Genomic DNA, 23484 nt, shown 5'->3' with positions numbered 1-23484 from the left:
ACCGAGGAAGAAATTGCCTTACTGCGTACTTCGTGTCTGCGACTGGTGGGGTTGCTGCTACCCTGATGAGAGCAGGAGGGAGGAATGCTGTGCACAGAGAGGCCACCTTCCCGCTGCTCCACACAACTGGGAGCTACGGGAAACCCTCTACGGGGTGAACCGGAGGCAAATGAGCTTGCCGAGCTCTTCTCAGAGCAGGTCGGAGGGAAGCCAGCTGCAACTAAAGAGACAATCAAGAGCAATAACACACTGCTCAGGTGGAATTAGTGTATGCTTCCTCTCAGGGAGCAATATCTCTATGAACAGCTTCAGCCAGGCAGAACAAATGTTTGTCTGTCTGGAGGAAGGGGCTACCAGGGACTGGAGGTAAAATTGTGTTTCAGCCTGTGAATCTCTCAGTGAGTTTGGGTTGGTCCAATCCATCTGTGTTAGCTAAAATGATGTGGCTTTTGTTTTTCTTTTCCTCTAGAGAAACACACAACATGTTAACCTGATCCATTTACAAATAGAGCAGCTAAATAGGAATATAGTGAAAGCTTGGGACAATCTAAGCTGGCATGTGGTACAGTTAGTGTTTACAACACTCATTAGGAAAGTAAATGATGCCTAAAACCATTTTCAGGAGACATATCAGAGAAAGTTTTTCTTTGTGGACTATATCAAAATATGACTTAACAGTACAAAAGAACCTCCCTGTTAAATGGTGATACCACAGCAGAGTGAAAACTATTCAGAGCTCACTCACAAAAATAAAGTGAATATTTTACAGGTACTTTATATCACGAATGCTTACCACAAAAACCAGTTAGAAGATGAATGACTTTTTTGTGTATGTGTATGATAAACTATCTGTAAAAGTAATGCTATGTGAATATTAATAAATATGTGGTGAACTAGTATCGTATTTCAGGCTATATTGATCATATTAATGAGAATGGTAATGTATGTATGTTTATTACGATTAACAGAACTGTGTTCAGGTTGTTGCATTTTCCATCTGAACCAAATTAACTTTCTTTCTAAAGTTGTTGAAGATGAACATTGAATATACAGAAATGATAAGTGAAGAAGCTCCTCCAAAACCATCTTCACTCCTATGTCAAATCTAGTATGCTTACTATAAATGAGACTTGAGAATTAAATGTTATTGCCGGTTTTGGACATACAATACCCAAAGGGGGAAGAACCTGATCTTAGTAACAATGAGTAATACCAAGCAACTTCCACTGAGCACAAGATTAAATAAGCCCCATGAACTTCAGTGAGAGCACATATATGTATAGAGGTAGAACATGAGAGCAGCTTTACTGGAGATTGAGCCCACAAAGATACTTTGTTTTCGAGTTAATGAGAAAATAAGTTTGGCTGCCTTAAAGACATGCCTTAATGAAATAATTAACTATAAATGAGCTTCTGTACCACTATCAGGGAGTAGCAAGAGTCCAGCCTATAACTTCAGGGTATATGCAAATTAAAAAATAGCTGAAATAATGAAATAAAATTCTGTTTACACCAAAGTTTAAACACAGGTGGTTTGTTTGGTTTTTTGGTTTGGTTCCCCCCCCCCCCCCCTTTTTTGCATTTCTCCTCTGGGAGCAATTCAAATAATTGTATTTCTTAATCACCACAGGACTTGTTCCTGCAAACATTAAAAAGCGTGTAGAAAAGGAGCTAGCTTCTTTCTAAAATATTCAGTGAAGCAGCTCACTTTTTCTCCAAACAAAATGAAGGTCTTCCCTGACTAGAGCTTATAGATATGGAGAGAGGTCTAAGAAGGGTGATTAGAGTTTGACAAGGTAGATGCACAAGATAAAGGTCCGTCCTGAAGATGTGTGGCCCAAGCCCTTTCAGGACATGCCTTTGGGCCCCACCGACAGCACCGAGGCAGGCAAAACTGGAATCTGCTGAAGAAGACACGACTGAGTAATACTAGAAGATGAAAGAACAGACGTTTGAGGAATTGATAAAAGATGATAGGATGGAGGTTTCCATGGAAATTTTGAGCTTTGTTTCAGTAGAAGCAAGTTCCTACAATCTATCAGCAAAGATTGTCCATCCAAACATGGATGGACAGAGACAAGGTTGTGCAGTGTATTGGATTCCTTTCTGTTCAGTAAAGATATTCTCACAATGCTTTTAATTTTCTGTATGAATGTTATTGAACTTTGAGTTTGGTGCAAAGAACAGGGAATTTTACAGCTTTTTCTGGGCACTGCAATTCTCATCATGAAGTTATTCGCAAGAAGGAATGAACAGTATTTGTGACAGAACAACGAGGTTATATTCATAACTTGTTCTTCCCAGTTAAAAGTTATACTCCTGTAATCTCTCTGTTTTGCTGTAACTGGGAGCTACTTTTTAATTTGGGAAATTTTCAATAATGGAGCTAAGAAGAAAATTACTGGACATTTCTTTGAACAGTAAGCTTCCTAGAAATGCAGAGAGAATGTCATAATCAGCAGGTTCATGTATTTCAAAATGCTGTGTTCGTCTGACAGTTCTTTCAATCATTTTTAGTAAAATACATCTGTAGCCATTGTGTAATCCCCCCCCACACCTGTAAATTATAATGTGGAATGTCATGATTTATTTCATAGCATAAAAGCTGTTAAATGAATACTGACAGCACCATTAGCGTTCTGATCTTGAACTGAAGTGCAAGTCAGCTCTGCTTAAGTCATCATTCTCATGAGCCACAAATAAACGTGCAGTTAAAAAGGGTGGCACAGGTTAATCAGAGCTGAATTAGTAAAGAAAAATTAGTAAAGAAGTGAGCAATTCAGGAAATGACATGCTGAATCTCTTACTCTAACATCATTTCTGTAGGCAGCCAATGCCAAAGACTCCAGAATACTAAAACATGGGCCGAAAACTTGATTCATTCTGAATGAACTAAGAGATATCGATATTATTTCAGCAGCTGAATCTTGTGCTCTGACTGCTCCCACCTACACCCGGTACCTCGTTCCCACTCTTGGCAAGCAGAACTCAGGTGGGCTTCACACACCCCAGACTCCTCTCTAACCGCTGCCTTCTGGGAAGAGTCCTGGAGAAAAGTAGAGATAACCAGATTAAGTTAGCTAATAGTGTTCTTAATTTATCCCATCAAGTATCATCAAATACTGTTGTTCTGCCCCTAAACCCCGGATTCCTTGATATCAGCTTCTAGAAAAGAAAATGAGTCCTTCTGCTTGCACTGCAATAAGATGTTTAATTTGTATGCTTAACCTCTTCTGAGCGAACGGTGATTTGTGACTGTTAAACTATAAATCTACTTCTTTTTCTAAGAATCATATTCTGTCTCATTTGTTCCTTAATGCAATGCTCGGCATTTTGTTGTTCTTCTACACTCTTAAACCAATTCTTTTTTTCTCTAGTCATATAGATACTACATATTGTCCTTTTCGGAGGCAAAAACCTGGATGCCTGTCCCTAGAACCTTATGAATTCTGTTGTATTATAAATATTTACTGCTACTATTTTAACACTAACAGCTGTGATCCTTTAATGTGCAGAGCTTGTTTTATAAAGAGCCAAGCGCTCTGTACCTCTTCCCAGTTTCCAAAAGATTTGAGATTGTTCCTGTTTGGCACTCTGCTAACAGGGCTCAACATACTTCATGGAAGAACGGTTCCTTCCTAATGAGGAATAGTTGTTTTCTTTCCCAATACAGCTCTCAACCAAAGTTTAGACATTATTTGTACCTCCAATTGCATTTTTATCCGAGCTATTTAGTCCAATCTATTTGTCTCTCTGAAGGGATCAGCAATATTCAAACTAAAACATAAACGACGCAACCTCCCAAGCTGGTTGGTTTGTTCTTAAGTCATCCATGATAATTTACAGCTGTGAGAATCTCCAAATTCAACAAGTGTAGTTTGTGTATGGTTGTTTATTAACTTTTTTCTCTTAGGTGAACCCAGAACACCCCAAAAGGGGAATATAAATAATTTTCTTTTTTTTTCAAATGAAGTTAAATCAAATTTACCTTCCTTTTTTCCCATTACTTACAAAAGTATACTTCAGTAATTCCAAACTAACATGCTTAAGCTGAAATAACCGTTAAATAAAAAACAAATAAAGCTTTACTGATGTGCTGAGGTAATTTCTCATTCCAAATGAAATGTTTCTTTTCTCATTTAGAACTCCAAATGGGACCCTGATTAATGGAACAAGATGGCCAGTCTTCACTAGTACTGAACAAAAATATTTGACATTAAATACCAACACATCAGAGATACTGACAAAATTACGTGCTCAGCAGTGTCGATTCTGGAATATTTTTTTTCCCAAAGTCTTGGAAATGACAGGTAAAAATGCTTTTATAGAGGCTTTTATGTAACTTTTATACAAGGATCATTTCCTTGATATTAACGTAATACTTAAGTTTAAATCTTTACATTTATCTTACATTCTTATTTGAATTTCCATGAGGTGTTCAGATGTTGGACGAGACTGTCCATGCCGTGGTGAGGCTGTACCCTGTAACGTGCCCTACGCTTCTGGCCGTGGGCTCACCACCCTGTAGCACCCTGTTACGTACGAGGACAAAGCCCGGGGACAGGCCAAGGCCCAGGATTTACGCGATACGGAGCTTCTCTGCCCCAAAGTGCAGATGCAGCCACAACACGAGACGTTTTAGAGTGCTGCAAATCTCTGCTCTCGAGCTGCCGCCTGCGAGGGTCTCGGCACTGCCTGGCTCTGCATTCCTGGGGTACCGCCGAGAGCAGGAAAGACATTGCTAAAGGGGAAGCTTGCGCTGGGGTTTCTGGAGGCTTTAGATGTTCTGTCTAAACTTTATGTACCTAAGGTGCATTGTGGGATGTTATATTGGGATTATATTATCTATTATTTATAGGATTTATATTATTATGCAACTAATCCACAGACGATATTAAGTGCATCGCTGCTGCCAAGAGGGGATTCTGTTCTACATCTCACATGAGAGCACCTTCTGTTTTATTTCTGGAGTGTCAGTCATTGATGACAAGCCAGAGACTTCAGGATTTGCCTATGCAAATTAGAACTGATTTGTGCCTGACCCTGTATACAATAAGTTTATGAGATTTCACTACCTAGAAAAGTATAACAGGCTCAGTTGAGCACAAAGGACCCAGATTTTCTTTAGAAGCCCGATGCCACTGTTTTTGCAAAGCCCACCAAACAAACCAAGCCTCTGTGCTTCTGGAGTTTGAAAGGAATTGGTTTTATAAAGTGATTTTGCAGCTCTGGAACAGCGTTCTGCAGTTTGATGGGGGGGGAAGTCACATTTCAAAAATAAGATACACTTTTTAAATGTTAATTAGTAATTTACCAGCTTTCTGTAAGATTCAGTTTGAATGTTAGTCTTAAAAATACGTGAACCTTCATGATGCACAGATGATTCTTTCTGAAATAATTTATTCCTTCCTCATTTGAGCCTATAAGTGTATTATGGCTCAACTTTCATCCCCTCTCAATTCAATAGATGTTTTTCAATTAAATCAAGACAAGAAAAAATCAGTAGGTAAAATGAATAATTTATAAAGCATACTCTGTTTTTAAAATCACAGTATACCGAATTATGGATAGATTTTAGGGAATTTTCTCAAATTCTGGCAAGTCCTTTATGCTGCGCCAGAAGAACTGAACTATTTTACATATTTCTTTAACCTGGCTGTGAACCCCCATTGAGTACCGTGCATCTTACAATTGGACTGTGCATAACCAAATGCTCTGTGGCGGAGCAGAAGAGAGCACATCACCAGACATAGTTCAACATATCTTGGCAGGACAGCAGAGTTGCTTTGCACAGTCCTGTGGTGTGAAGGATGACAAAGCAACACTCTGGATCTGCCAGGAGACGTAAATACACCACTGTGCCATATTCAGTAATTTAAAACATAAATTTACATAATTTAATTAAAAGAAATTCCTGAGCATATCCTTAGCAAAAAAGAAAGAATCATTGTGCCTGGATCCTAATATAGAAATGAGACAAGAATACTGTCAAGAAGGAGTGCTGCTTTGTCATGCATCTACATCTATCAGTCCTTGAAATATTGTAACAGAAATACTATGGGTTTATATTTATGTTCCCTATACAGTCTCATACAATTCTGACAAAGAAACCTTTAAGATTCTGCTTACGAACATGATATAATACTTTATATTGTAATAATTCTCTTCACTGAAAAAATTATTTTGCATTCCTATCTCCTTTTAGGCTCAAAGGACAGTGCACACCATAAATACATATATTTCCTCATTTTCTGTGGCTCTATCTTTTCTATTATTTCTTCCACTGAAATATTCTTATAAAAAGAAGGTTGCTTTAATATGATATGATATAAGATGACAGAGAACAAGAAAGAAATTTTATGTTATCATTATTGCAAGTTATAGTTCAAGTAGGACTCAGATAGTCAAAGTGGAATTACATCAGTTAGAACCTGAAGAGCATGATCAAACTGATTTATTTTGCAGAAATTGGCAAGGGGATTTCTCATTGTGCCAAGTGGTCAGAATTTGGCATGGATGTGCTTGGTAATGAACCACTTATTTGGTTACTGATCCACTGCTAGCACAAGCCTTGCTACCCCCTTGAGGTCTTCTCGGCATGTAATGGCCAGCTCCAAATGCATTCAGCATCTGAGCAAGCCTGTTCCCACAACAGGCTGGGTAATACAGGTTCCTTGAGGCAGTTAAATATATGAGAGAGGGAAATATTTAGTCCCTGTCATCATTATGGTTAGATATTGTCCATTTTCCTCAAGCAACAAAATCTGGTATGTTCCAAAAAAAAAAAAAAAAAAAATCATGGTTATGGATGGAGAAAACTAATATGAAAAAAAATAAGCATGAGTTTGTATGATTTTGGAAGATTTCTCATGTCTTCCCTTTCAATTTCAATATACAAAAGTATAATTGAAGACATGAGTCAAAATGTGTCATTTTGTCTCTAGCTTGGTAATAATCTAATAATCACTAGCCAGGTAAACTAGACCTAGACATGCCTTATGTGGGCTCTCAGTTCCAACTAGACACAATTTCTGTACAGATTTCAACTCTATTGCAAAGGCACTGAGAATAGCCTCCATTCCCACTCACCCCAAGACAAGCTGGGAGCATTCAGCATTTAATATTTTATTTGAAGACATGAGCACTGGGACAATCACCAGAACTTTTTCTGATGACTGCTTCTAAAAGAAGCACACCAGAGGGACAATAAACAGTAAATGACTCTTAAGTAGCTTTTAGAGCAATCGTTTGTTAATTATAAAAGCATCTATGTTAGACTCCACCTCCTTAACACAATCTTTAAGGCATCTAGAGCCCTAACTATATATATATGCCTATTTCTTCTTGGTTATAGAAAGCTGCAAGCAGTCAACCTTTCCATTTATTGTTCCAATACTATTTTAGTGTGCCTGATACATATTTTTCTATTTTATTTAATATCACTGCATCATGTATCATCTATAGAGAAATCAAACATCAAAGTAGCTAATATAAATACATTCTATTTTAAAACAACCCTAAAAAGATTTTGAATGTGGAGACAACGAGAAGTTCAACCAACCTCTTGACCAGTGAATAACCAAAATAACTGTATTTGCTATGATCCTCCAAACAGTTTCTGGATTCTATAGAGCTAAATACTCAGGGTAGTAAGACTATTAAAAATGTGACCAATTAGAAAATGTATCATCAGAATTAGTTTTCAATTTCCATAGAGCTAGATGCTGCACTCATTATGCATGCAGAAAAGTGAGTGAGTCAAAAGTAACCTCACCAATACCACTGCACCTACTGACAGAGTAAGATGGTACTTAGTGCACCTATGGGCAATAAGTTATGTGCCTTAACAACCTGATTTCATTCTAACTCCAGTACCTTGCATCCCAGGTCACAGGAGAGATAACAGCCCTTACAATATTTCATCTCCAGAGAGCTCTATTGACTTTTGGAAGAAGAACATTTAAAAAAAAAAAATTAAAAATCTGAAGTCCTTAAAATACATACAAAACCAAATATACTCTTGTGGGTAGAAAAAGCACTGATGTTCAGAGTGTGTGATTAAAGAACATTAGAGATACTGAAGTATAGATACTATTTGTTTTCTCCTTTCTGAACATTTGTGTAGAAGCTATCACCATGAGAATCTACATCATAGATAACTTGTAGCATTTATCAGACTAATGAATCAAGAAGTTTGCGGGTACTTGCATTTATAAGCTGTTGAGGACAGAAAAACTAATTCCAACTTGTCATCCCTTATTAATTATACTGTATCATAACAGCTATATGGCGTTTGTCCTAATCTTAATGTTAATACCACAAAAATACATTTAAAATTAGCATTTTATTGGCACATCTAGCAGTTCAACAAAAGATGGTATGGAGATAAATTTAACTTTGCTGTAATGCTATTAATGTAAGGGCTGTATGCCTGTATGGAAAGGAAAGAAATGCCAGCTGCCTGTGTTGAAACTGCTGAAAAATAAAAAAAAAAAAAAAAAAATTTTTTTTTTTTCTCTGTTAAACTGGGCACCTTTCTGATCACTGAGGTATGATTCATTGCCTACTGAAATCTCCTGTTTTCTCCTTGTAAACATCACTGGGCTTTGCATTAGGTTAACTGGTAAAGTTTGGGATTGCCTAAATGACTGCATACAGCAAAATAACCTCACTGTATTATTAGCTGACTTCCATAGTATTGCAGCACATTGTAGTAACCCAGTGCTCTGAGCTGTAATTATCGGTCAAGTGGAATTCTCTAATCTTCTTTTTTTTTTTTGCCTTCTAGCTGTCAGCTCATCTAAGTCATGGGTGGTTGCTTCAAAGAGATTGATGATGTTGCTGATAATGGGATGCATTGACTTGTGACTTCAATTTGGATCTTATCACTGAAAAAAGCAAACAAATGGGAATCCAAGTTCTTATTTCAGTGTTTTCCTTCCCCCTTTTGTCTTTTAGATTCATAATGGTGGCTATTCTGAATTTTTGTTGTCTGCTTTCTCTAGCTGACTCACTTCACCGTAATCTTGAAGAAGCACTGAAATGCCTCATAATTTATACTCTAGAACAGTGACTTTTAATTGAAGTTGTGTGTATGGTAGAGGTATTCCATTTTCTAAAGTCTTTGGGCAGACTTCAAACACATCTAAACCTGAATAATTAATGAAGGAACAGGGTTTTTTTAATTCATAAGTGGAGGCTTTGCTTGGATAAATAAAACTGGATACTCATAATCAAGAATAAGACAAGAAATACAGTTAAGACATTTTTCTCCAAATAATACTAGTACTGGTTCATACACTAAATTACCAATCCATTTGACATATGTGGAAAATTTGGCTTTACCTGAGACCCTGGCTACATCTTTAAATTAAGAAACATGCAAAGGCAAGTCAGGAAAGTAAAGTGTTGTGCATGTCTTCTCCCCATAGTTCTGTGAGTCATATCTGCATAGCTTAGTAATCAAAACATGGTTTTATTGTTACCAGCATTTACAAATCCTCTTTGAGTTAATGACAATTGCGGCCTGCAGAAAAAAATTTTAAAATGATCTGAACTTTTCTTGATCTCGATGTAACCAAGCTTATTTGCATCTTTAACTGAGGGAGAGGAGTATGGTTAATTTTTTAAAATATTTTTTCCTATATTTGTTCTTCACAATTTCCCTTTTGACTACAAGCAGAAGTACAGAACCTCCCCAAGAAAAAAGTATCTTGGTTTTATTTCTGGTCTCACTGAAACCAAGAAGTAATGTAAATCTCATTTCAAAGTATCATTAAATTGCCATCTGGATTTCCAGACCAAAAAGGTTTGGAAACGTTGAGCTAAACTGCAGATAAGCAACCAAATTACTGGATGCTTCTCCAAAGTAAATCTCCGAATCGGTTAACTCTCTTTCCAGAATATTTTCTCTACTGATGTGTAAAACACAAAAGTATTTCATTTTCACATAACCAGTTAAACTTGCAGTGCTGACAGATCATAAAAAAGGGGAAAAGGGTGTATTTATGGAGGGAAAGGGCCTATGCTCTACTGCAGCAGAAGAACATAAAGCCAAAAGAGCATAAAGAAACCATGGAACTTATCTCATGAACACAGTTACCAAATTTTTTTGGAAGCAAGTTATGTCAATATGGGACACTGAGATAATTAGGTCCAGAATGAATAAAGGCATCCATAGATCACAAATGGTTTCTAAACTTTAAGAAGAAGTCTATAACTGATCCAAAATAATAAGTCACAGTATGCGATACAGCCTACATACATTACCTTTCCTTTAGTTGTTGTATGGGTTGTTCCTGCAAGGTCACTGCATTTGTCCCTAGTGTTAATTACCTTTTGGGACTGGAGGAAGTAACCCCTGTCCGTAAAATACTCTGGGAACCTTGTAAAATGATACATTTTTATTACTAGTGTCATCCTCAGCCTCTGCTCTGATGTCTATAACAAATTTGGCTATAAATATTGCCTTGGGACACAGGATTAGTTGGCAAATTCTTTATAGGCTAGAATGAAAAAGAAAAGAGGAGATGGTTTCATGTTGACATAGTGCACATTTTACAGTATCTTTCTCCAAACTTGTTCCCCTTACACATTAAACTTGTGGATTTATTCCTGAGTAGGGTGAAATCCTGGCCATCCATTGAAACTAATGGCAATACCCTTCTTGCCTTGAACAAAGCTGTGATTTCACTGTATCTTTACAAGCACCTATCTCAGTTTGCATATCGTAGTCTTCAGGGTGTGTAAGTTTCACTGTAGCGTATACTGAACCAAACTAATATTTTGAGGCTTAAAAAAAAAAAAAAAAAAGGTAGCTTTAAAATGAAGAACTTGGACAAAAGCATTATCCAGAAGCAACAAGCCCATACATAAGTATATTTATTACGCCGCGGTGTGCCAGAATGATATCTTTGCAGTACTTTCTTCCTGATTTAAAGATAAAGTGTTAATCACTGAATTTTCAGTCATTCCAGGTTTAAGAGACAAAAGACCACCCTATAATGTATTTGGAGCAAATGACATTGATAATCAAAATTATTTTTCAATTAACATATAAAGAGATTCAAATTTAGATTAATGTAACCCATTTCATGTTTTACAGGAAATATTGATGAAGCAGAACGAGAGTGGAAAGCAGGATTCCATCGCTGGAACAATTACATGTCAGACTGGAAAAATCAATTTAATGATTACACTAGCAAGAAGGAGAGATGTGCAGGCTCCAATTAATGTGTTTACCCTTTCCGGTATGTCCATATTACTGTTCATCAAGCAAATATACAGGTAGCTTTCTAACACATCTAGCATTAAATGTGTTATGCAGATTAAAGAAATGTTATGGATATAATTTTGATTCCCCAGATCTTTCATTTCTATTTTACCTCATATCTCAATAAACAATATAAGGCATCCATACCCTTTGAAGCTTCACTGTGTTAAATAGGACTATAGAGATTAAAGTCTGAAGATTAATGATGTACATATTATAAACACTAGCTGTTTAAATTCACACTTCAAAGAAACAATGTAATCTGTTATAGAAAAATTGATTTTTTTTTTTTTTTTAGTAGAAATAGCACTGTTTTACAGTATTGCCATGCAATACACAATCGGGTTTGATCTTTAACAGCAATGCCACCACACTTAAACCTTGCTTCAGACATAATTTAATTGACATAAACATAAAGAGATAACAACTTTGCTGGACACTCCAAATGATATTTGCTTGTTAGACCAAAAAGTTTTAAGACCGCCATTAAAGCCCGAATCATTGCTTCTTTATGGCCAAATCTGTAGGACAAAGCCATAGTAGGAGAGTATTCAAACTATGTCTTGAAGGCCTAAATCATCAGCACTCTGTGTGCAAGTGCAATGGTGAAACAAGCCAGAAAAACTGACGCCTCTGCTTCTGCTATCCTCATTTCTCAAGGAGTAAAGATGTACAGATTCACAAAGCAATGAACTCACAGCTTTCCCTGCTCAGGCACCCAGTCTCTTCAACTGGTAAAACCTCTGCTATGGAAGTAAGCTCCAATGATGGTGGGGTTTTTTTGTCCATGAGTTACCTCCGAGTTGAGGGACAGCCCCACATTTACTGGAACACGATGGACAAGTTTTTATACCTGCAGAAGAGCGTAGATCTGCGTGTCAGCAGGTTTATCAGAAATCAGCCAGGAAAGCCCTGCTCAGCCAGCCAGCTCTCAGCAGGGGAGCAGGACATGGCCACAAAGCCCTTGCTCCTCTTGGGGAAGGCTGCAGAGGATATCACTGCCGAGGGACATTGTGACCTTGGTGGGAAGGACCCAGGTCTTTGACATGGTCAAGCGAGCTCTAGTTGCCATGCAAGTAGGCATCTCCTGTACCCCTTTCTACCTACTTCAGCTGAATGTATTAGAAGCTTCTAAAAATCCCTTGGATAATTCTTCTTCCTACTTCTCTGCTTCTGGATGGGGTTGGAAGTTGTATGCCTGAATAACACCTTAACTGGATGCTTTTCACTGGCCCAACTGGGCAGAATAAGTGCCAAAAATTTGATAAACATAAGGAGTACATAAAAGCAACAACTCATCTCATAAATAAATTATCCTGAAGCTTTCTGTAAATGTAACTGCATTTCAGTGCATCTATTTTCTGTTCTAGTGATTGTGAGCTCTTGCAAAATTCCTTCTTGAATTGAGTAGGCTGAAGAGATCTAGATAATGAACAGAGAGTGTGCTTTTTCTGGCAATCAATTTGACCACACAGGATCCCTACACCGAAGGGATTTATTTTTGCAGAAAGGCCAAATTCTGCAAGAGATGATGGCTTATCATCTTTTCAGTTATTTCTAAAAGAATACAATTATTTCCTGACTAAATTATGGAAAACCACCTTTTAGCATAGTATTTCCAAAGACTACAATCAAACCTGTGCAATCAAAAAAACTGATCATTTTAGAGCAAGCTGATTAAAACTTGAAATTATCTGGGATTAAAAAGCCCTCTTTATGCAGCACTTCATGCTTATACCACAGGTAATTAGCTCATTACATACAATAGCATAGTTACTGCTATTAATAGTTGCATGGAGAGCTGTGTCAGTCTACAGTGTATTGGGTATTTATCAGCTACTCCTCATGCCAGTGATAAGCTACTGAAAAAAACCACAGAAGGATGAATTTTCTGTCCGTCATCCAGCCAGTTCTGGCAGTCCCCATTTTATTTATGTGGTGCACTTCATAGACACGTTGGGTGCTGATCTGCCGCGGTGAGCCTTGGCAGCACCAGCAATGCCTAAGCACGTTTAAAAGCAGCATTTGTCTCTTTTGATATCCTTCTCTTAGCTATATTTCACTATCTATCTGTCTAATCAGCCTAATCAATGGGAAAAAAAAATCTGAGCTAATTAAAATGCACAAATAACCTTTGGGAAGGGCAGGTTGCAAAGCAGTTTATAAAATATTTTGCTCGGAAGGTGTCTTTAGTATGTGCTGTGAGCTAGGCTGGATAAGGTCTACTTGAAGACTAATATCCTTCCCACAGTATGCATATGACGCCTGTGATGTTCTTAAGAGGGAATAAGGATGAAGGAAGAGGAAAGAAAAGCATAATAAAATAAAGGTTAAACCACTTTTTGAATTATGGTTTTTCTGATTTTCTTGGTGTGAATATATTGCTAACTTTGTATTTTTTCATATGCTGGGAAATAATATCTCCATTTATTATTCATATGAAATCAATACATCATGTAGTCATATATTCATATCCCTCACTTATGCAAAAATAGGAAAGCCTTAAGTACTTGGATGTAAGTGGCTAAGGTAATGAAAAGTGAAAAAAGACCAGTCCCCATTGCAGGTATCTTCAAACTAAAGGTCAAACAAACTTATGTTGGAAATTGTTTGAGGATACTGTGTCATTGCTTAGAATGATGATTACATATTAGAGGGATATCTCACCCAGACCTCACTGAAGATGTAATGTTGTTAATTAAAGTTTTCTTTTGGCTCAAGAGAGGCAAGAGACCAAGGTTTCTCTGTGAAACCAGAGAAAACGCGTTGATTCTTTCTTACCATTCTTGATATCCAAAGCAAGGATTCTGAATTTAGTCCCAGAGTTGCTGAAAGATTATAATAAAATGAACTGCAGTGCCAACAAAAATGTTGGCATTAAACCAGTTGTCATTAGGTTTATAAGCTAACAGCACACTGATTAAATTACAGACATTTCACACATATTTTAGAGATAGTCTTAAGAGGACTGATGTCAGAAATTTCCCAGCAAAACTGTTTAATTAAAACCAACAGTTTCTGCACTTAAAATGTTTTGTCTAAAGGAATTTGGGTTAGATAAGCTTTCAGTAAAGTTAAGCATTATTTAAGTGAAATCCTATCTGTGCTCCTGCTGGAGTATCAAAAACTGAAGGAGCTGGGATGTTCAGAATACCTGTCTAGGGCACCCTGGTCTGCATAGCTGGACCAACCAAGGATGAAACTTTCTAGCTTTGAACAGGAGCCCTCAGACCCAAAAAATTGTCTCTAGCAGAACTAAGACTCCCCCAAGGTTTCCAGGCTTCCTCCCAATTGCAGATTTTACACTCATAGCTCGGATTTTTGGGACGGGTGCTTGCTGTCCTATGCCCTGGCCATGACTCTAGGTTTATCAGACTGTTAAAGCCAAATTTCTGTTTAAGTGGAAGCCTGGCTTTTTGGCCCTCTTTGATCACCACAGGCTCAGCCTATTTATAGAGCAGAGATTACTGCTCTATAAACACATGGCTATACATGCCCAGTTTAGACCTTCATGAATAGACAACTCATATGCATCTCTTAATAGCAAGGAGCAGAGGCAAATCTCTGTCAGCTTATAGCTGGAAAGTTATCCTTGCAACATAAGGAATATAAGTCCTTTTTTTATTATTAAGTAGAGGGTTGGAGAGAAAATTATCTTAGATTATGAAAAACTGATGGAACTTTCAGGAAAATGTACATATATTTCATGATATATAAGCTTAATATGACCTCTGTAGGCCTCTCTAATGTTCCTATCACAACAGATCATCAGCAAGCGTTTTGGCCCATTGTCATATGCAGATATCACATAGATTAATCTGAACGTAACATTAACAGCGGAGAGATATATATTTGTCTCTGTCAACATCATAACGTCTTCTCAGGCTTGATTATGGTTCATGCATTTCTACTGGCTCAGCACCAGTTCTGCAACATCAGCAGCAGCTATTTAGAGGGACATAAAAAACGTCACTGTACTTCAGTTCCACCTGCAGCGTACCCAGCTAGCAAAAAGCAGCCTGGGCTGCCACTGCCAAATGCCAGCCTGTCCGCGCAGGGCTCTCGCCCGTCCTTCCCCTCCAGTTGCTGGGAAGAAATGGGGGACGGGGAAGAGACGAGGCCAAAGAGGAAAAAAAAACCCAAGGAGACTAGGCCGAAGGGGGGGGAAAAGAAATACCCCCAAGGAGACTAGGCCGAAGGGGGGGGAAAAGAAATACCCCCAAGGAGACTAGGCCGAAGGGGGGGGAAAAGAAATACCCCCAAGGAGACTAGGCCGAAGGGGGGGGAAAAGAAATACCCCCAAGGAGACTAGGCCGAAGGGGGGGGAAAAGAAATACCCCCAAGGAGACTAGGCCGAAGGGGGGGGAAAAGAAATACCCCCAAGGAGACTAGGCCGAAGGGGGGGGGGAAGAAATACCCCCAAGGAGACTAGGCCGAAGGGGGGGGGGGAAGAAATACCCCCAAGGAGACTAGGCCGAAGGGGGGGGGGAAGAAATACCCCCAAGGAGACTAGGCCGAAGGGGGGGGGAAAGCACACACACACAAAAAAACCCACAAAACAGAGACACAAGGCCAAAGTGGGGGGGGGGAACAGAGAGACAAGGCCGAAGGGAAAAAAAAACACCCCCAAGGAGACTAGGCTGAAGGGGGGGGGGGGAACCCAAGGAGACTAGGCCAAAGAGGAAAAAAAAGAGAAAACAAAGAGACAAGGCCAAAGGGAGGACCACCCCCCAGCGAGACAAGGAGGAAGGATGGGAAAAAAAAAAAAAAACAACAACCAAAAAAAAAAAACCAAACAGAGACAAGGACAAGGGGGGGGGGGGGGGGGACCAAAAACAAACTAAAAACCCCATAAAACTCCCACACAAACACTTTTGCCCCAGAACAATCAACAATTGAAGGGCTTAATACTGTACACAGAGGTACTAAGTATCCCAGTGTCTCTGTTCCAGTAACTCCAGCCAAAAAACCCTCCCACTGAATTGGCAAAATAGGTTTAGGAATTTGACAGTGATTCAGAATATGGGGTGAGGAATGAGACAGGCAGGTTTGGCTCAGGCTTGGGGGCTGCTATGGAAAGTGCTAGTGCCAGCTGACTACTTTCTCACTGTCTTTTCTCTTCCAATCCGTGGAACTACGGGCATTTGCCAAAAATTCTGACTGCTCTTGGCTAGCCACAGGGTCTAAAACCAAGCACCTGTGTAACAGATTTGTGCAGCTGTATGTGTTTACCATGGCTGATCCATCTGTAGTACATGCCACACGCCTGTTGATTTACTCTGGGTGGATTGGGAGCAAGAATCCATTAGGAAAAAAAAAAAAAAAAAGTTCCTGGCTGAATTACAAGTATTTCACTCTTTCTCATTGCTCTGTTTTTATTTGTCCTCATCTGTCTAAGGTTCTAGATGGGTTTTCTATTGCTAGATGATTGCTGCAGTATGAGGGTGAAAAAACTTCTTTTTTTAAAAAAAATCTCTAGCAAAATAGAGAATTTTAGACTATTTGAATACTGTATATTTGGGATCTATAAGAGGTACTTGGAAACTGTGTTAATATTTAACACATGGTTAATATTTAACAACCTTGACCCGGTTCTGTGAGCCAAGAGGACCACTGCTTTAAAAACATGTGTCTTAGAGAATATGCATCCATGCACACATACATACACAGAAATATAGTTTCATGATCAATTGCCTCTCAACAGTATATTTCCAACCTGTGCAAGCAACGTGGAGATGGAGGCTTATATGTTATTGGTTTTGTATGCTTTCAAAGTGTATCTTTTTGGTCTTTACTGAAGAATAAAATGATCACAGGACTTTCTGATATAAATCAACACCTCAGCCAAATTAGTCATTCACAGTTAAAAGTTCAAAAGCTTTTACTCTGATTTCAATTGTTTTAGGACCAAATTTTATGAACAAACATAATTAGCCATTTTGAAATGCTTCATAAGACAAGATAATTCCTTCCTGACCCCTGCTGAAATCTTGAAGCATGAATACTGATTATCTTGTTTTAGCACGTAAACCTTCCAGCATTTTGTTGATAAACTAGATTAGTTGCACTCATAAAAACGTTAACTCATAGACTTAATGACTACAAAGCAGTGATGTGAATCTACAATTAGGGCAGGTGTGAATTTTTGAGAGGCTTTTAATTGGATTGCAGGTGAGATTAAATAAGGCTTCTAGGCATGTTGCAATCAGAAGTGCTGGGCTGGGGGGGTGAAGGGGGGTTAGACACATAACTATTTCAGTTATTTTGGGGAGAATTAGGACGAAAAATGAAGCTCAATTCCAGCACAGGATCTGTTACACAAAAGTGAACAATGAAAAAATTTCCTTCCTGATAGCATCACAGTAGCTTGAGGACATGTACAGAGGCTGTGAGGGTCTGTCTTTTGGAATTTACTGAATCTGGTCATTACATATATCACCAACTTTTTAAGAATACTGTCATTCTGGTCAGGGATCTGGAAGTAGCCAGGAAGTTATCATTTTTTTTAAAACTGAAAATTATCTAGGCCCTCCAAATCCATGTATTTGCCTGGAAAAGAACACCAGCTTCTGATCTTTTCAATTCTGCTCCATCTTAATATATGCCATGGTTGCAGGAGCTAATGTTTTAGCCACTATTAATAGAACAACATACAAATGGTGTAGGTGGTTCTCACGGTTTGGGAGTGCTGTGGTTAATTTCTTTAATTTATAAAGTATTTATAAGTCCTCAGTTATACTGAGCAGTGGTAAAAGTGTGTAGGCAGAAAGCAGTTATCTCCACACCTCTCAATCTTCCAAATTAAATTCACTCTTGCAGCATGTCTAATCACTTCAGGGTACCTCATCATCCTCTCCCTATTAAAGGCTATGCAGCACCATTTCTTATAAAATAGATACATTTCAACTGAGGTTTTAGATTAATCTTATTTTATTGTCTCATGTGTGAGACAATTAGGGTATTAACCCAGAAAAAGCAGCAAGAGATGTGAATGATCATTTATCAACAATTGTTTAGAAAGCAATTCACATGGACCTTATTTAGGACTGTGAGAACCAGCTGGAATTACACATCCAAAGTGATACTTCTGAAATATTAAACTTTTCCCACTCGGTAATTACAGAGCTACAAATTTTATAGATAGTGCTAGCTGAAGTTACATCAGTCATTAAATAACATTAACCCTGCCTCATTTTTGCTGAGTTAAAGCAAGTATATTTAACTTTTTTTTAAATTAGGAGTTAGAATTGCAGAAAAATATTGCTTTGTTATCTTTCAACTTTTTTTTTTTTTTTAATCTAGATGTTCATCCCATTTCATCTTTTGTTTTCAGTGCTACAGTGATTTGGATAGTTCAAGTTTTCCCCACCTCTGCTCTCTAAAAGAGCTTGATCTTGTAGCTCTCACTGCAGGTATAATTCTGGTTCCAGGAATGACTATTACAAACCAAAACTGCAAGTATATACTTATGTACACATGGTTGCCTCCATTCAAGACTTTTATATTGCATCTGTCTTTGGGAATGACCTCAGCACTCTTTTAGATCATTGGGTAACTTTCAGTTAATTAAAGCGTTGTCATTGCCTTCAGCAGAAGCACAAGAGCTCCTTTGACTGACATTTTCAATCTTGCCTATCACTTAGTAATCTAGGAGATGTTTACTATTTAAGAAAAAAATTCCACACCTCAGAACATACTTTTTTTTTCTTCTCTTAATGACAAGTTAAATGGGAGAGTAAAACTGTGGACAAACTGTATTTATGTACTCCTCTTTGCAGAGGAAAATCCATTAGATGCTAACTAAAAATGCCACCAATTCATTTATTTTATGTTTTACAGGTTTCTATTATTTCACTAATGGATGGACTCTGAAAAACAGAAGCAGAAACCAAAATTATCCTCTGTCAATCCCTGGCAAAACTGGCAGTGTGCTTTCAGCTCCCTTGAGGGTCCTCTGCTCCTTCATCAAGGCTCTCAACAGATTACTTTAATTGTACCATAAATAGGATCCACTGTAGCAGTTCCCATCCTTATCCACTCAGATAGTGATGTATTATTAAAAATACAAAGATCAGTATAGCCAAGAACTCCTTTCTAGAGAGGAGTATTGACAACTAACCACTACGGGAGCTCCCAAGACTGTGAGTATCCTCTGTGGGTCTAGAACTGCAAAGAGGGATCTTAGTCAAAACTCAGCCTTCAGGTCTCTACTCTTACTCCAAGAAACAGCTGGATTGGGTCTGAGCAATGCAATTCGACAACACTTTGGAGCAAAGAAAGCAATAAAGAAAATCTCATTGAATTTTCTTTCCTATCCCTGGGCACAAAAATGCCAGATTAATGACTTTAGCTACCTCAAACAGTGGTAATGCATGAGGTTTCTTACAAAGCTTTGGGCTGAAGTCAGTAAACACAGAACACAAACAGGGTCTTACCTGCTCTCTCCACTGAGTTAACCTCTGGCTAACCACATTCCATGGTGTTGGCCATAGCAGGACCTGATGTCTGTAGCCCAGGGGACTGATGAAAACGGAAATCTCCATTTAGGCTGAGGTCTCGCTCTTTTGGTGAGACAGTACTTCAGGGACAATTGGAACCCCCTGTATCCCCATTAGCTTTTCACTCATTCAATCTAGCCTCGTTACTGGTGAGGCAGGTGTGCTGTAGCATGAAAATAAATGGTCTTCTGCTGGCAAACTTTTGAACCCTTTTGAATAACTGAGGGATTAAAACTCACTCAGAGCAATGGAGAGGATTCACAGAGGCTTTAGCCCAGGATGTCACCCACTCCAGAATAAACTATGCAATGTATGTTGATATAAGAACAAGCTTTATGCCAAATCTCTGAAAATCACACTCTGTGTTATATCTATATTCAAAGGAAGCTCCCTTGACCATGTAATCAGCCACTGCAGCCTGAATTCCTTCTATTTCCCATTGGTTTTACTGTTACAAACTCCTAAAATCTAGGTTACTGGTAGTGCACTCTGGCTCTACAATGAATTAATGGCATTTGACATTCATAACCCCGCATTTATGAAAATAGACTAGTCCATTAAAAACCTTGTTAATAATGGTTCTAGCAAAGCATACATTGCCTAAAGCAATACAATTATTGGTCAATAATTCCTCTTTAGCTCTCTGTATTACTACCACTTTATTTCAACACTTGGCTTCTTACCCTTTGATCTGCCAATTATCTTTTTACCCTCTGATCCTCTTTGCAATTCCTTGGCAATTTGATCCATTAATTACAGTGCCCATATTCCCTATTTTCTGTAGAATGTGCATTTTTTCTGAACCTCTTCACCTTTCTTCGTACAAATACTTACCATATTTCTGTAGGGTATATCTACTTCTGTAAATATATATATTGATAGAAAATGCTATAATTAAAAGTATCATTACACTTTCCTTTCAATCGTTTGGACTTCATGAAAATGTCTCAATAGTTTGTCATTGACTTAAATTTTGATGGAAATGTGCACTCATCTCTGGTAAATACTTTGGCACTCCATCGTCAATTACCATAAACTCTTAGATTTTTTTCAAATGTTAATAAACATTGATTGTATTTCCATCCTGGAGTCTCTATTAAAAACACAGTTTCTGCTATGGTTTTGATATATATTATTAAAAAAAGTATTTTCTGATATAAGGCTTTTCTCACCTTATGAGCACGACTCATGATTTACTGAATTTTCTGCATTGCCAATTTCCTAGTCCTTTCGAAGACAGATGTAGACTTTCAGTGCAACCTAAATATGTCTTAGAATGGTAGAATTTTGGGAAGATAACCTCAGGCTGTTAACTCGTACAGTGCAGAAATCATGGTGCTATGGGAGGGGGTCATCTCTGAGACTGGGAAGTGAAAGTTTGGCAGCTGGAACACAGCCTCAGTGTTTGAAAGCCGGATTTCATTCATTTACTGTGATCAGGATATCCTATAAGAATTAAAACCAGTCACTTATTCTACCAGGCATTCTCTGACACTGCACTAAAGGCAGCTATATAACTGTGTTTGAGGCAGCACTGCAGTATCTGCTTGTGAGGGAAAGTGGGGCAGCATGAAAAAGGGATTTACACTCAACACGCACCAGTTTGGGATACAAACCAGTGCTGCTGGCTGCCCTTTGGGGATCAGTGGTGGACAGTTTCCCTCTGGGCAGGTCAGGCAATTGGGCCAACCCGGGGTCTGGGAGCAAAGAGGAGCGGGCTCATGTCAGAGTCCTTCCTCCTCCTCCTGGCTGACCCAGACCCACTATTCCCACTGGGACATGCCATGGGTCAGTTTAGAAGCTGCTCACTCACATATACCTTGTGCAGTGCAGTGCTGTGGTTTTACAGTGAAGTTGCTTTTTTTTCTCCCCCCCACTTAAATTATCCATTTTGCAAACCTTGCAGATAAAAGCATGCAAACTCAGAATGGTCGGCAGTGGTTCTTCCTTCCTGCTTCATGCAAGAAAGAAACCGAGTGCAAGCTGGGTCTCTTCAAAGTTTGTGCAAAAGGAGGACACACTCCTTTAAACCTCCTGCGTCTCAGTTTGCCTATTGGTGGTGTGGGAATTCATCTGTTAATATTTGCCTAGCTTTTTAACCTCAGAGTGAGCAGTTTTAGTTCAGTACTGAGGGCTTGGGAAATCTCAATCGATAAAGCACAGCAAAACACAGACTCTATGATTCTAAGTTTTATTCAATTATGTGGCACTTAGTTGCAAATGCTCACTTAGTCCTTTGGCCAAAGTTACTAGTCGTTTAAAGTAATGGTTTTGTGGTGCGTCCACTCAAATGAACTCACAACTTCTCGTTCCAGAGAAACCTCTTCAGAATTGCCAAATAGTTATCATTAATGCAACATTTTTCTTTTTGACCTGGTTTCTGCTTTTAAAATGATTGATTGAACACCTCTTGCACAAATAATCTTTGCAATTTTTAATATAGGGGATTCATTTTAGCTTCTCCAGTGTAAAAAAAAATTCTCATTTCTGTGCATCCAATTGTTTTCAATCAGATTACTCTTACAAACTATGGGGATTGCAGGGGCAAAATCCATGTTACAGAGTAGAAGTATCTTCCTCTACAATCCAAAAGAATATCTCCTAAGAAATAGCATTCTTCTCTCACAATTTCAAAACAAAAGTGTGCTTATTGAATACAGTCCTGTCTAATCATGTTGACTTATTCTTCCTTTTTTCCCTTTTAGACCTACCTGATAGCATATAAGTTGCCATTTTTCACATTAGTTCTTAAATAGCTCACACTTCCTTGCATCACAAAGCACTTAACAGCTTTTCAGTAATCTGATTGTTCAATTGTCTGAATATTTCTTGACATAGAAAAGTGAAGTACAAGATCAGCTTGAAATATCTTGAAATACAGTAGGCCATTTCACTGTAACTGAAGCAAGTAATGGAGGATTTGTAAAATAAAATGTAAAGAAATGAATTGCAATAAATACGTGTACTGCTCCAAGGGTATTTCTGTTTGAATTATGGAAGTTCTCATTCATTGTTTGGGAATCAGGACTTATCTGCTTGACTTCACTTTATAGTCCCCTAGCCAGATATCTTAGCTTCTTCTGAGGCACACTATAATTCCATACTATATGGAGAAGCTCAGTTTATTGATTGATTGCAGATCTCAGATTTGCCAAACATAACCAGAAAGGTGCTCAGAACTGCTGACAGTGTAGTTTTTCTTCACTACCACCTGCATTATGAAGGAAAACTTTTTGCTGCTTCCTTTGGTGGAACTCAGTCTCATCAAGTATTCCAACCAGAGAAGCAACATCGCCGACAACCAGATTAAACAGCTGCTGAACTTCAGACCCGGATTTGTGACTAACCTGAAATGTACTGTAGTAAGGGAAGAAATTCATTAATCAAGAAAGTCTTCAAAGAGAAGTACCATTTCCTCTAGTCAAATAGCCTCTCTTTTTATGTGTGTGTGTAATACTTATCCCAGTCAATATTTAGATTATTAAAATCCAGCAAGCTACATAATATGAACACATACATTTTTTTTTCTACAGCAGAATCCACAGTTCACCTGATTGTGATACTTTTTAATCTCCAGTTTCAATTCAAATTCACGTAACCAAAACACTTAGGTCATTTTCCTTTGTCGTTAAATAATGTCTCTCACTAATAACTAAGTAATCTCTCTATTTTCCTCTTGAATCCCCCTAGAAAATTGCATCAAGTAGTTTTCAG

At 38.2% G+C, this 23484-nt stretch overlaps 1 protein-coding gene across 5 annotated transcripts in view; it reads left to right on the top strand.

Moving 5' to 3' along the window:
* BCHE (butyrylcholinesterase) overlaps positions 1-22761 on the top strand; it is a 46157-nt gene extending 23396 nt beyond the window's left edge. The window contains exons 3-5 of one of the 5 annotated variants that reach the window (XM_030028635.2): positions 4144-4310; positions 11105-11249; positions 21677-22761. In XM_030028635.2, coding sequence (XP_029884495.1) covers positions 4144-4310; positions 11105-11232 — 295 coding nt within the window. In that variant the 3' untranslated portion in view covers positions 11233-11249; positions 21677-22761. Of the gene's footprint in view, positions 1-4143; positions 4311-7135; positions 7214-11104; positions 11569-11932; positions 13620-19111; positions 20926-21676 lie in introns of those variants that run through there. The other 4 variants (XM_030028634.2, XM_030028636.2, XM_030028637.2 and 1 more) reach the window with 4 other exon arrangements.
* The last annotated feature ends 723 nt before the right edge of the window (positions 22762-23484 follow it).

This window comes from Aquila chrysaetos, chromosome 10 (genome assembly GCF_900496995.4).
Source record: "Aquila chrysaetos chrysaetos chromosome 10, bAquChr1.4, whole genome shotgun sequence".
Taxonomy (NCBI): Eukaryota; Metazoa; Chordata; class Aves; order Accipitriformes; family Accipitridae; genus Aquila; species Aquila chrysaetos.
Note: the sequence above shows the minus strand (reverse complement) of the source record. Positions and strands in the feature narration are given on the sequence as shown.